The 13802-nt window shown below is 36.7% G+C and overlaps 1 protein-coding gene across 1 annotated transcript; it reads right to left on the bottom strand.

Annotated features, from left to right (window-relative positions):
• Positions 1-1887: 1887 nt before the first annotated feature.
• LOC129273936 (uncharacterized) lies at positions 1888-7242 on the bottom strand. The gene is made up of 3 exons (XM_064108914.1): positions 7143-7242; positions 2914-3228; positions 1888-2062 (listed from the first exon to the last, which is right to left on the bottom strand). Exons 1-3 carry the CDS (start codon positions 7240-7242, stop codon positions 1932-1934), a joined length of 546 nt encoding a protein of 181 aa, XP_063964984.1. The 3' UTR covers positions 1888-1931.
• Positions 7243-13802: the final 6560 nt, after the last annotated feature.

The raw sequence follows: 13802 nt of genomic DNA, 5'->3' as shown, positions 1-13802 counted from the left end.
AATTGCAATTTCAAGAAGAGAAAAAAATATAAAAATATACTCTGCCCAGAAGGTTAAACCAGTTCCACTGGACCAGTTAGACCAGTAGAATTTTAACTGGTAACTCTGGAAATTGGAACATCGGTTTACTGGTCTAACTGGTCATACTGGTCCAGTTAAAATTTTACTGGTCCAGTTAAAAATTAAACTGGTCTTGAATTACTGGAATTTTATACTGGTTTTGTTTCTGGTGCTTGTTACTGGTCTCACTGGTCTTCACAGCTTGTCTTTTACTGGTATTTTCTACTGGTCTTCAAACTGGTCGATCTGGTCCTCGAACTGGTCAAACTGGTCCTCGTACTGGTCTTACTGGATCAATTTATTACTTTCATTTGGTTTGTTACATACCATGGTCAGTGAAATGTGATGGAAAAGATGGTTAGTAAATTAATCTTTCTGCTGTTATTTTAAATGTGATATATGAAATTACACATTTCCATTGTGAATTAGTTCACACACTTATTTGGAAAGTTTTTAAACAGCAATGAGTGCCATTGCAAGGATATTCCTTTCTAAATCCTGATTTTTCTTTTTAAAATAGGAAATATGCAAATGAGGTAAACCACGTGATCAGCATCATCAGAATTACTGGTATTACTGGTCTTGACCAGTTCAATTTCAAACAATGAATTACTTTAGACCAGTTGACTATATCAGAGGAATATATCTTGCTTTGATCTTTATCATAATTAAAGGAAATAATTATTTTAATGATAATGTTAATACTTGATAATTATGATAATATTAATAATAATAATTACAATATCGATAACAATGATAACAGTAATAAGAATGATAACAACAATGATCATAATAATAATAATTATGATAATTATAATAATAATGATGATAACAATGATAACGATAATAACTTTCTCTGAATTGCAAGATTCATTTTCCATAATTCGTCAAATGATCTGACTTGAAATAAAGTCATTATTTATTGGACCAGTAACACCAGTTTGATGAAAAACAATTTAACTGGTATTATTACTTTGCTTTAACTGGAATGCAATTGTTTGAACTGGTCTCCAGTTGATTTTTACTGGTCCAGTTAAAAATCAACTGGCCCAGTAAAAATATACTGGAAACCAGTAAAATTCTACTGGAAACCAGTAAAAATTCTTACTGGTCTTACTGGTTTTTCCTTCTGGGTGGGCAAACAACATTATTTGCAATTTCTAGTCAGCTCCGAAACAAAGAACGAAACTACTGTTCCGGTTCACCAATTTTCGACAAAGACCTCCCAGCCGTTCATTGTCATTCTCTGGGCATTTTCAACACTTTCATTGTATTCTTGAAGAATTCGTTCTGCGTCTCGGTTCAAAACCTCCCTAATAAAAATGTGAGACAAAGACAGTCACCAGCCGACCAAAGCGATTGCTTCACAGCAACCATCGTTTCCAGTTATGGTCCTGTCAATTTTACACTCTCATTTCCCTCAAATTATACTCTAATAACACATTTGACGATATTAAAGAAACTAGGCTTTTTCATTTGCGTTATCCTTTTTCCCAAATTATATATATTTTATTCAAAAATGGTTAAATATCCGTAGAATAATGTACTCGACTAAGCTATCATCACATTAAAGTCACGCTTTATTGAATTAAGATCTATATAGATCCCACGATAAATTTTATTGAACTCCCGATCATTATTTTAAACCTTGGGAGTGTAACACTTCATACTTTCTCTTAAAATCATAATTTGCTCTAGAGTGTAGCAAAATATAATAGGCCTAACTATACCCCTATAAATAGAACCTTCCTCTGCTTTTCTGCTTTTCTGCTTTTTTTTTTTTTTTTTTTTGGGGGGGGGGGGGGGGGCTAATTCTACAAAGAATCCTTTTCCTTTTCAATCCGGGTCTTAGTGTACCCGTCGAAAAGTTTTTAGTGATCGATTGCATGGCATGCGAATTTGATTCCCTTGTAGATCCCAGATGCTACCGCAGCTACCTGATCTTCACTCACATCCTCCTCAGATAGACCACGATCCTTGAGGGACTCTTTTAGCTGAAGAACTGGGAAAAGGGGAAATAGACAATATGAGGCCGTTTCACAAAAACTTGTTATAATTATCAAATTTGTTATACTGTTAAAAGCTATTGGAATCCTTCTTTCTGGTTGGCTGATGGTTGAATTGTAATAGAATTTGTGCATTTGTTACTATCTCACAAGTCTTTCTGATAGCGTACCCAGAAATTGGGGGCTTGTGTCATCACATCGGGCTGTCGCGTCGGGTCGGGGGTCGGGCAATCGCGAAACACGACGATTCGAGAACTATTAAGGGCCCCTTAAATTCCATAAAAGGTCGGGTCCAGTTTACCCAATGTTTTGTCAAAATTATAGCAAAAGTCTTAAATGGTCGTTTCGGGAATTTAGGTGGCCCTTTTATACGCGATTGCCGACCCGATTGCGATAACCCGACAATATGGCATGCACAAGCCGTCGAAATTGGGACGCGGGTGATGGACAAGGGGGGTGGAATTAGGAATCAGAAACAGACAGTCAGCGAGAAAGAGATAGAGAGAGGGAGGGGGACGGGTGAGTGTGTGAGTGGGTTGAGAGTGAGACGGAAATAGATAGATATATACTGTATATATATATATAGATAGATAGATAGATAGATAGATAGATAGATAGATAGATAGATAGATAGATAGATAGATAGATAGATAGATAGATAGATAGATAGATAGATAGATAGATAGATAGATAGGTATAGATAGATAGATAGATAAATAGATATATAGATATAGATGTAGATAGATAGATAAAGACTAGATAGACAGATAGACAGATAGATAGATAGATGTAGATAGATAGATAGATAGATAAAACTAATTAATTAAACGGAGAATAGGCTACTCACCGAGACCTTTGAAGGGGATCTTGTTCACGACCTTACATCCCTTCTTAACGGCACTGCCAACGTCATGAGCTGCTTTCTTTGTCCATTTCTTGGTGTCGTGTACTGCCTTATTCGTCCAGTGTTTGGTGTCATGTTCCGCGTTTTGTGTCCAGTGTTTAGTGTCGTGTACTGCTGTTTTTGTCCAGTGTTTAGAGTCATGCACCGCTTTGTGAGTCCACTTCTTAGCTTTATGGCCCCACTTATGTAAACTGTTACCAGCCTTCGTGAACCAATTGGTAAGCAGGATGTCGATGTCTTCCTCGAACAGAAAATGGTCTTCTCAGTCTGGGTCTGTCGTTAAAGGAGAATGAAACATTTGAAACAAGATAGGTTGTGTGAAAACAGAAAAATCAAAGAAACAAATCAACGAAAGTTTGAGAAAAATCGGACAAATAATGAGAAAGTTATGAGAATTTGAATATTACGATCACTAATGCTATGGAGATCCTCAAATTTGCAATGCGACAAAGATGTGTGATGTCACTTGTGAACAACTCTTCCCATTACTTTAGTATATATTTCACCTAAATTGCCTCTTTTATCACCAGTAGATTATGTGTTCTTTCTATAGGAGGGCATGTAATACAGATTTTTAAAGAATACATCATGGATAAAGAGTTTGTATCACCACAAGAAAAAGCGGAAAGATACATTTTGAGGGTATTTTATAGTCCATCAAAGGGAAAGTTGTTCACATGTGACATCACACATCCTTGTCGCATTGCCAATGGGAGGATCCACATAGCATTAGTGATTGCAATATTCAAATGCTCATAACTTTCTCATTATTTGTCCGATTTTTCTCAAACTTTCTGTGTTCTTATTCTTTGATTTTTCTGTTTCGACACAAGCCTATACTTATTCCAAAGGTTTCCTCACGGCGATGTAGGGAGGATTGAAGGACCGAGTAAACGTATTGTCAGATGCTCTTCTTGACAAAGAGTAACCAAGAAGTCTTTGTCGAAAATTTGCGATTGAATCAAAACAGCAGTTTCGTTCTGGACCCTGATGGACAAACTTCGTCAGCTCCGAAACTTACGACGAAACTGCTGTCCCGCGGTTCACCAATTTTTGACAAAGACCTCGCAGCTGTTCGCTGTCGTTTGACGGGTATTTTAAATGCATTTGCTGTGTTCTAGAGCCCGTCCAAGTAACAGTTGCAAAATGTCCCTAATAAGCTTGATAAACTGAAATAAAACCTTCATATAATGAGAACGATGGTGATGATGACGGCTGTGTTGGTGAAGAATGATGATTATCATGGTTGCGGTGGTAGTGATGGTGATCATGATGGTGATGGTGACGGTGCATGATGGTGCTGGTTCTGCTGGTTCTGATTATCCTTGTGGTGCAGTGGTGGTGGTGGTGAGGGTAAAGATGGCAGTGGTGACGATGGTGTTGGTAACGATGATGGTTGAGGTGGTAGTAATGATGATAGTGACGGAGAGATGGTGGCGGCTGTGATGGTTACGAATGGTTGCGGTGGTAGGGATGGTGATCATGATGGTGACGGTGCATGATGGTGTTGGTTCTGATGGTTCTGATTATCCTTAGGGCGCAGTGGTGGTGATGGTGATGATGAAGATGGCAGTGGTGACGATGGTGTTGGTAACGATGATGGTTGATGTGGTAATGATGATGATGATGATGATGACGATGATGATGATGATGATGATGATGATGGTGGTGGTGATGGTGGTGGTTGTGACGGTGCATGGTGGTGCTGGTTGTGATAGTTATGATTATCCTTGTGGTGGTGTGGATGGACATGGCAGTGGTGACGCTGGTGTTGGTGGAGTTGGTAACGATGATGGTTGAGGTGGTAGTGATGATGATGATGATGGTGGTGGTGGTGATGGTGGTGGTTGTGACGGTGCATGGTGGTGCTGGTTGTGATAGTTATGATTATCCTTGTGGTGGAGAGGATGAAAATTGCTGTGGTGTTGGTGTTGGTAACGATGATTGTTGAGGTGGTATTGATGATGATGGTGCTGGTCATGCTGGTTGTGATAGTTATGATTGTCCTTGTGGTGGTGAGGATGGAGATGGCAGTGGTGACGCTGGTGTTGGTGGAGTTGGTAACGATGATGGTTGAGGTGGTAGTGATGATGATGATGATGGTGGTGGTGGTGATGGTGGTGGTTGTGACGGTGCATGGTGGTGCTGGTTGTGATAGTTATGATTATCCTTGTGGTGGAGAGGATGAAAATTGCTGTGGTGTTGGTGTTGGTAACGATGATTGTTGAGGTGGTATTGATGATGATGGTGCTGGTCATGCTGGTTGTGATAGTTATGATTGTCCTTGTGGTGGTGAGGATGGAGATGGCAGTGGTGACGATAATTATAATAATAATAACGACAACAACAACAATAATAATAATAATAATAATAGCCAGTTTTTGTATAGCGCTTTTCCCATATACTGCTCATAGCGCTTTCCAGCATATTATTACCCCGGTCATTGGATTCATTTAAATCCCACACGAAAGTGCACAATTTCCACTCACTGGGGAGCATTCCTTGCATTCATCGCAGCCTCGAAAGGCGCTGGCAAATTCAAATATACAATAACTTTCGCATCCTACCGGGTACCCAATTAGCACCTGAATGGAGAGTGGCAAAGGCAGATCAACACCTTGCCAAAGGATGCTAGCACCGGGTGCGATTCGAACACAAGACCCTCTGATCGAAAGGCAAGTGTCAGAACCGGTACACCACGACACCTATACATGTTGTCGGGATCTTCACCCCAATAGATTCCATGCAGGAACAGAGCAAGGATTTCATTATCGAGGGTAAAGGCAAATAAAACTTTCACCATAAATTCTTGCCCAGTCTTACCAAAACACATTCAAAATTAAGTTTTTGAATTACAAAGCACCAGTCACTAATCTCGTACATTGCATTTGACTTGTAATGATTTATTTACAAATGATTCTTTCATTTTGGTAAGAAAATTATCAAAATTGTGATCTAGAATTTTCAATTGTAATACATGTATTCAACTTTCCTCTACTCCCTTTTACCTTCATACAATTTCTCAAGTCACCCCATATTGCACAAAAACAAAAATGTAGGAACTCTGCCAAAAAAAAAAACATTTTACTTCACCCAGTGTTGCTATGCTTATTTACAAGAAACTACATAGAAAAAGGCGCTAAAACCCAATTTTGTGTCCCATCTCTCTCATATGAAAGAAAAAGAATAAGACTATTTTTTTCTCATATACGTGTGTGTCATTGGTGCTTTTTTTTAATCATTATTCTTTTAATTCCCTCTTTTCGAATAAGTTTGAGACATATTTACCATTATCAATGAGTAGGCGATAATCATCCTCTTTGAGGTCGGTTTCATCTGAAAAAAAAAATCAGTTAGTAGTCATCGGTATGATTAAATTTAGTCGCAAGACTAAGTGCAGATGACATAATATTTAACATACTACTCTTTATACAACAAAGGAATGACCATATGAAGGTTTGAGTTATCGTTTTAGTCATTTAGTTTTCAGGTTTCTTTTCTTCTCACTATGCCCTTGACAAGACCATTGATTGAGGTTGTGCTACCATGGGTACTTGTATGATGAGGCAGACATCACTTGGAAACCGAAAAGTATCACATCAGACATAAAGCTAAATTGAATTGAATTGAACTTATCCCCCCCAAAAAAAAAAAAAAAAAAAAACAAGGTACAGACGAATGATTACATAATAAATAATTGAAAATGACAGGTTTGGGACCCCAAAGAAGCACAGCTTGTAATCAGGGGCCCCTGCACATATTTTACTCACACATGGAATAACTATGAAAAAAAACTATTTACAATGTATTTATATAAAGATCACAACAGAAACATTACCCAAATGATATAATGATATACATGATATAATGTTACAACCCTCCATCTTTCTCCCCCAAGTATCAGCTGCCCCCCCCCCCATCTCTCTCTCCCTCTCTTTCTATCTCTGCCTCCCTGTCCCTCTTATTCTCTCTCCTCTCTCCCTGTCTCTCTTCATTTATCCCCTCCCCGTCTCCCTCCTCCAATCTCTCTTTCTTTCCTATGACCCCATCTCTTTTCTCCCCTATTCTCTCTACCATCTTTCTATATGTCTCACTCACCCCCCCCTCTCCCTCTCTTTCACTCACCTATACATCACCCTCTCTCCCCTCATCCCTCTCTCCCCAATCTTTACCTTCGTGGAATTCCTTATCAAGTAGCTCAAAACCAATCGTCGATTTAGCAATCACTACCGACCAAAGAACGCCTAGAACGATCAGCACCATCAACTTCATGTTTCCCAATTATCAATAATGATCACGCTTAAAGGTAAAAGAGAGTATATACAGTGCGTATAAAAAAAAGTTTACACTTTGAAAAAGCCCTGGAAATTAAAAAATATACAACATGCGGGTATTTTTTTCACATATAATCTTGGGTTTGGGTCTCATCTATCCAATTAAAGTAAAAGTTTTGATAGAATGTTACACTTGAGTGAGCACTGCATGTCCATTTTTTTAAAGCTCGCAGAAATCTGTTTGCGCAGAAATGCTCGTTTTCACGCTGTGTCAAGGGGAAAGGGCGAAATCAAACTTACCTTGCAAAACATTCAATTTCAATTCAATTTCAATTTATTTCCTCATAAAAATCCATACAAAAACATACATATACAAAGTATCATATCATATTCACAAAATAGAGAAAAAAAACTACGACACTAATAGAAATAAACATTGGATTGAATATGAGAGGGACAGCAAGAAAGGAACAAGCCTTGTGATTAGCTGACCCTATAACATAATAATTATACAAAGACTTCAATAACAAAGATAGAAAAAAATCACTATACTACAACGTAAGGGGGGGGGGTGCCTATAATGCCTGAATGAAATTTATACAAACAAACTTTATGAATAACTATTTAAAATAAATTGACTTGTTTTTTACTTAAAAACATTTAATGAAACCGATTGCTTGATGTCTATATACAGAAACATAATTCCAGAGTTGTGGTCCTTGAAATAAAATATTCTCATACATTTCCCTTGCACTTTTAGTCAGTTGAAATAAAACGGATACATTCAAGCATTTTGTAACAATTTTGCAACCCAAATTCAAATTTCAACACTTAGTAAGCACAACCTTTACCCTTTTTGTGCCAGCTGGATGAGGACTGACATAACTGAATCTGAACAAAAGTTTATATCAGAAATCTCCAGCATTTTTTTTTCACAAAGTTTTTATCATTTAAAGTTGGTTTACGTTTCATTTTTCATTTAATACTTGTTTCTCACGACTTTTCCCAAGCTTGACAAGGATTAACAAAATAAAAATCAAGCCTAAGCCATCTCGTGTAAATCACAGCTCAGTGTAAAGCAAATATCGTCATGATGGCCTCGGTGTGTGGGGGAGTGGGGTGGGGCGCAATGCACTCTTCAAAGTGTTTTGGGCAAGGAAACAAGTTAAAAAAGGTAAAAGATATCTTCAAATCAATTTTACTAGCTAAATTCCACGTGTTCTTCGTGATTAAGGTCTACTTTTATTCGCATAACTATTTCAAAGTTCTGCGCAAATCATTTTTCACTAACTTTTCAAAAGTAAGTGGTGCTCACTCAAGCGGAAATATTTTTCGACAGGTATATCGTCATTTGCTGAAATGGATCTGTACCAATGTTAAAATGTGGAAAAATCTTCACGATATTACAAATATATAATTTTTAAGTGTAAACTTTTTTTTGATACGCACTGTAGTTGTAGCAAACAAATATTTCATGAGAAAGTCTTTGAAATCAAATTTAAATGCCACCCTATCATCATAGATCTTATTCTGGTACATTGAAATAAACGTATATTTGTGAAATCCTGATATCTTAACTGAAAACATATAATTCTGATGATCACTCACACAAAAGGCATATGTGGGACAGTCCATTAATATTTTTTGGAAAAATACCCGACATTTTATGGAACTCCGTGCTTATTTTGCTCATTTCTCGACAATTTCTCTTTTTTTTTCGATAGCCATTTGGCACATATTTTTTTGTTTATCCAAACACTTGGGTGGTAATTTTATTGGATTCTGTTCGAAATCATTTTGAGATCGTACACACCTTACGATTGGTATACGACCCGAAATTTAGATTGAACGTTATAACATCTAATGAGAAGATTACGTCAATGAAAAATAGATTCCTAAGCTCTGAATCGTCAATGAATACTGAAATGATATTAATAGCGTTTACATGCATCTTCATAGTTATAAAATGGAATTCAATTGATAAACATATTAGCGTCACAGCAATCGTACGATTATGTCTGTAATAGCCAACTCGGCCATTACTGAAATTATTATTTTTTATATATAGAAACATTCTGATAGTTATCATGAACCTCAAATTCGATTATTTAACGTTTATATTAATTGTTATAAAATGTTTAAACGCCGTTTCTCCAGAAGTCAGTTTTTAGACCAGTCGATTCATTTCAGATACCTGATGTGCAAACTGAACAAGAATTCTTTTGCGTGGTTGCGTTGATTTTGATAAAATCAGAAAATAAGATAAATTTATGTTAAAGAATATAAGAGTTATTATTTTCATACTGTTACGTCAAATATTTAGTCATACAACGTTGATTAACTAGATTGTCATTTTGATTGGTTCACCATGACTGATCTTTTTTCATCAAACGAATAAAAAATTAAACAATGTATTTCATTTGCAGATATGAAATTACGTGTTCAGTTTTCTGAGCAAAAATATCAATTAATGGAATTCATATCATATGAAATATTGAGTAGTTATTTTTTTTATAATTATAACAAACATCTTTCATGAAGAGTTATAGTATCTTATGTACATGTGCATTTACCTTAATTGCAGCTCTTACAGATGACCATAGGCGTTTATAGAGTCACGGACCTGGAGTAAATAGGGAGGTCCTGTTCGTTCTGCTGCCTACAGAGGTGATATTTCGTCAGTTTTGAAAGTCGATTTATATAAACGCATAACCTTTTCAATTACTAATATCCATCTCTTCTTGACCTTGTCCCAGTTTCCTATTTATTGGTATCCTTCAATTTTGTCATTGATAAATAGTTTAATGAAACAAGAACGGGGTTTAACCTTGATCCCGTTTTTCGAGAATCAAATCACAAACGTTATGGGAAAGACGCTTTAGGGATACATAATCCCCCAAAAACAATTATAGGCCTAATATTAATAATAATACAAGCCCGTAGCCAGGGGTCGGGGGTCGAACCCCCTAACCTTTCCAAAGCAAGAAAAATTGGGAAGAAAATAGATTCTAGGGTACGAAATACCCTAGAAACTATTTTGACCGCGAACTTTTTTTTTTGTAAAAATGTTCAGCCAAAGAAGAGATGAAATCGAAACCCTTTATTAAAACCCTGCCTACGGGGTGTAATAAACAAATGGATAAGTATATTATATAAATGAATCAATGGATAAATAAATAAATTAAATGAATAAATAAATAAAAAATAAATAAAACAAATAAAAATAAATAAACAAATAAATAAATAAATAAAATGAATAAATAATCAATCATCACAAAAAAGAGGGGCACGGACGGAGAGGGGGAAAGAAACGAAAATGCAAATGAATGAATAATATGATATCAATTAGAAAAGATTGCAACTTGTTATTTTTGGTAACAAAATCATTATTGTTTAAGTGTTTGTCGAATTTAGTTTAAAAATTCACCAATCTGCTTTGATGATTTTTTTTTTTAAGTGTGGGTTTGGTTACCCTTTACGCACGATGTATTCTACTATTAAGACGAATATTATAATAATAGCTAGGTTATGGCACAAGCCAAAGGATGGTCTGACATTCTAAAGAAAAGCAAAATAAAGTAGAGTATAACTGGAGATGGGGGGGGGGTCTACTAAAACCAATGCTTATAAAATATAGATTTCTCTTGAATATGTAATGTTAAATAATCGTCCTCACCCCCTCCCCTGAAAAAAAAAGAAAACCGCAGACAACTGCATCCTTTGCCATTTCTATCAATCATTGACCAATAAGATAATACCAGGATATTCCACAAACCTTTTCACCAGACCTAAATAACCACCCTGCAAAATATATGATATTGATGAAGAATACATTTCTTTTTCATCTGTATGAATCTGTATTGTATTTGAATATATACTTATAATGTTTACTTTATATTTTTGTTATGATTCTATTTGTACATGACTGTAATTAAACAGTCGCATATTTCAGTCTTTGGACTGCTTGAGATTGTATTTTGATAGTTTTATCGCAAAATTATATAAGAAAGCGGCGGAGAGGAGAGGGGGGGGGGGGCGCTCTCCATATGTCACACCCACGTCTAACAGCTGCCTCATAAATACACCCTAAACCCACAATCCCATAGCAAGACAGCCGGAAGCACTTTAAACTTGCTTGTAATTCCAACGGCCTTTCAATGGTATTTAAAGGATTTAAAAGTGCGCCCTCTATGACGTCACTGTGAGATGCATTTTAAAATGTTACTTATGAGATTGGATAAAATCGAGACATTACACCTTAAAACGCTGTTTAAATTTTTGTACAACGCTCTTTACTAAGATGAACCTTTCAGTAAATATTTAACAGTTTTAACAACCATCCTTAATTGGAATTTAATTCAAAATTACACTTTGTTGCATGTTGTTTTAGTAATAGGCCCCTATAAACACTTGTTTAAACAACGAAGGTAAGGTTAATAAACAGCGTTGTATAAACAATTCTAACATTTTCAAAGTGTACTACACGAGGATTACTTTTTATTCACATTAAAAGAGCATGGACGTTTATAATATATTGCAGTTATTGATATAGGGTATTGTATGTCATACTACCGGTATATAAGAACAAAATGGATACCGTCAGTAAGTACAACCTCAATCAAAATAAGAACAAACGAAACAAAAATCATAATCAGGTTTAGTTTTGAAATATTTCATGGACACACACACATTATTATCATAATAGTCATAATCCCAATCAAGGAACGATGTTCCGTCGTTTTTCGGTGAACTGGTCGCTTTTATTCTTGAAATTTCCCACTTTAATTCATTCAAGGATGGGAGATTGTTAGTCTGTTGTGCAAACCCTTCACTAGAGTTAAGGGTCTGAATCACTGGCGGATCCAGGGGGGGAACCGGCCCGTGCGCCCCCCCCCCCCCCTTGAGGGGCACAATTAAAATTTGTAATGTAAAAATAGAAGTGTGCCCCCCCCCTTTGAAAGTGAAGACCTTTTTTTTTGCTTGTCAAACTTGAACTTGTTTGTGGACAGCAAGTTTTATATGTGCTAGTCTTTGCGTGGAGACCCACTTGTTGATCAAAGTTTTAATCAGGGTCTGTGCCTGCAGACTATATAGGAAATTGTCGCAACAAAGGATACCAAATAGAATGGATCAAGAGCGAATCTTGGATTTCCGGGGGGGGGGGTTGGAAAGGAGGGGGCGGTGCCCGTGGCACTAAAAAAATGAGATGAAATGAAGGTCATCAGCACATAATATTCAATTCAAGGTGATGTAAGATCCTGACATTGAAGGGTCATCGTTAAAACAGCACATTAATTTAACAATAACAAGACAATGAAGGTAGGCTTATTCAAATTTCCACAGAGGAATTATACAATGATCATAATTCACTCTAAAAAAATATTGGGTAAAAATGCTCCATGAGGGTAATTATGTGTCCAACCAACATTGGGCATTTCTTTTGGGCATTTTTATTTATCCAGTGTGATGAAAATGTTGCCAATTCTAAAGTAATTGCTGCCTTTTTTATATAACTTTACTGGACAATATGCTTCCCGCATTGGGTAAAATACTGTCCCAAAATTGGTTGGACACTTATACCCTCGTGCTGGTTCGAATTTTACCCAATATTTTTTTTAAAGTGCACTGGTGGCATTTTCTGTCTTTCTCGGGACTAGCATAGTCTGCTGGCACAGACCCTGATTGAAACTTTGATCAGCAAGTGTGTCTCTACGCAGAGACTAGCGCATACAAAACTTGCTGTTTCAATTCAGAGCGAGAGGGCCTTCAGTACACAATGCATGAGTAGGCTGCACATTCAGACCCTTTACTCGAGTGAAGGGTTTGCCAAGCAAACTAGGACCAGAACAAAAAAAAAACATATTAAAGTCCAGGGGAAGAAGTAGGTGAGAGGGGGGAGAGGGGCATGTGTCCCCTTTGCTATTCGCCGTTGGAATGGCTTCAACTCAGGCATCTTTCACTTCAGGGAACAATGGGGATTTATACAGATAATCCCAAACAATTATTTTGTTATAGGGACGGGGATGATGATGTCGGAGGTGGGGGTGGGGTTAGGGAGTGTACATTAAAATGGAACATTCATATTCAAAATATTTCCAAAACTGTATCGCGGAATGTTGGTATAATGAACAAACTTCGACATTTCTTTCCAAAATCAACACTATTTACACTTTATTTCTCACTTATACTTCCGTATTTTAATTATGGAATACTGGCTTGGGGTAACGCCTACAAGAGTCTCACCGACAAAATGCTTATTCTACAAAAGAAGGTTATAAGGATTATACACAATGCTCCTTTTCGATGTCATACTGATGATTTGTTCTACAAGTCGAATCTCCTCAAATTTCCGGATTTATTTCTTTTTCATACAGGACAATTCATGTACAAACTGAACACAAATAAATTACCAAACATTTTGATGATCATGTTTACAAAAAACAACACTATTCACAATTATCCAACCCGACAATCCCGTCGCTTCCACCTTCCCCGTACACGTACTCTCTTCGCACAAAAAACAATTACCTTCTATGGCCCTAAATACTGGAACTCACT

The sequence above is a fragment of the Lytechinus pictus genome, chromosome 13, assembly GCF_037042905.1.
Source record: "Lytechinus pictus isolate F3 Inbred chromosome 13, Lp3.0, whole genome shotgun sequence".
In the NCBI taxonomy this organism is placed as follows: Eukaryota; Metazoa; Echinodermata; class Echinoidea; order Temnopleuroida; family Toxopneustidae; genus Lytechinus; species Lytechinus pictus.
The sequence above is the reverse complement of the archived record's forward strand: the minus strand, read 5'-3'. Positions and strand labels throughout refer to the sequence as shown.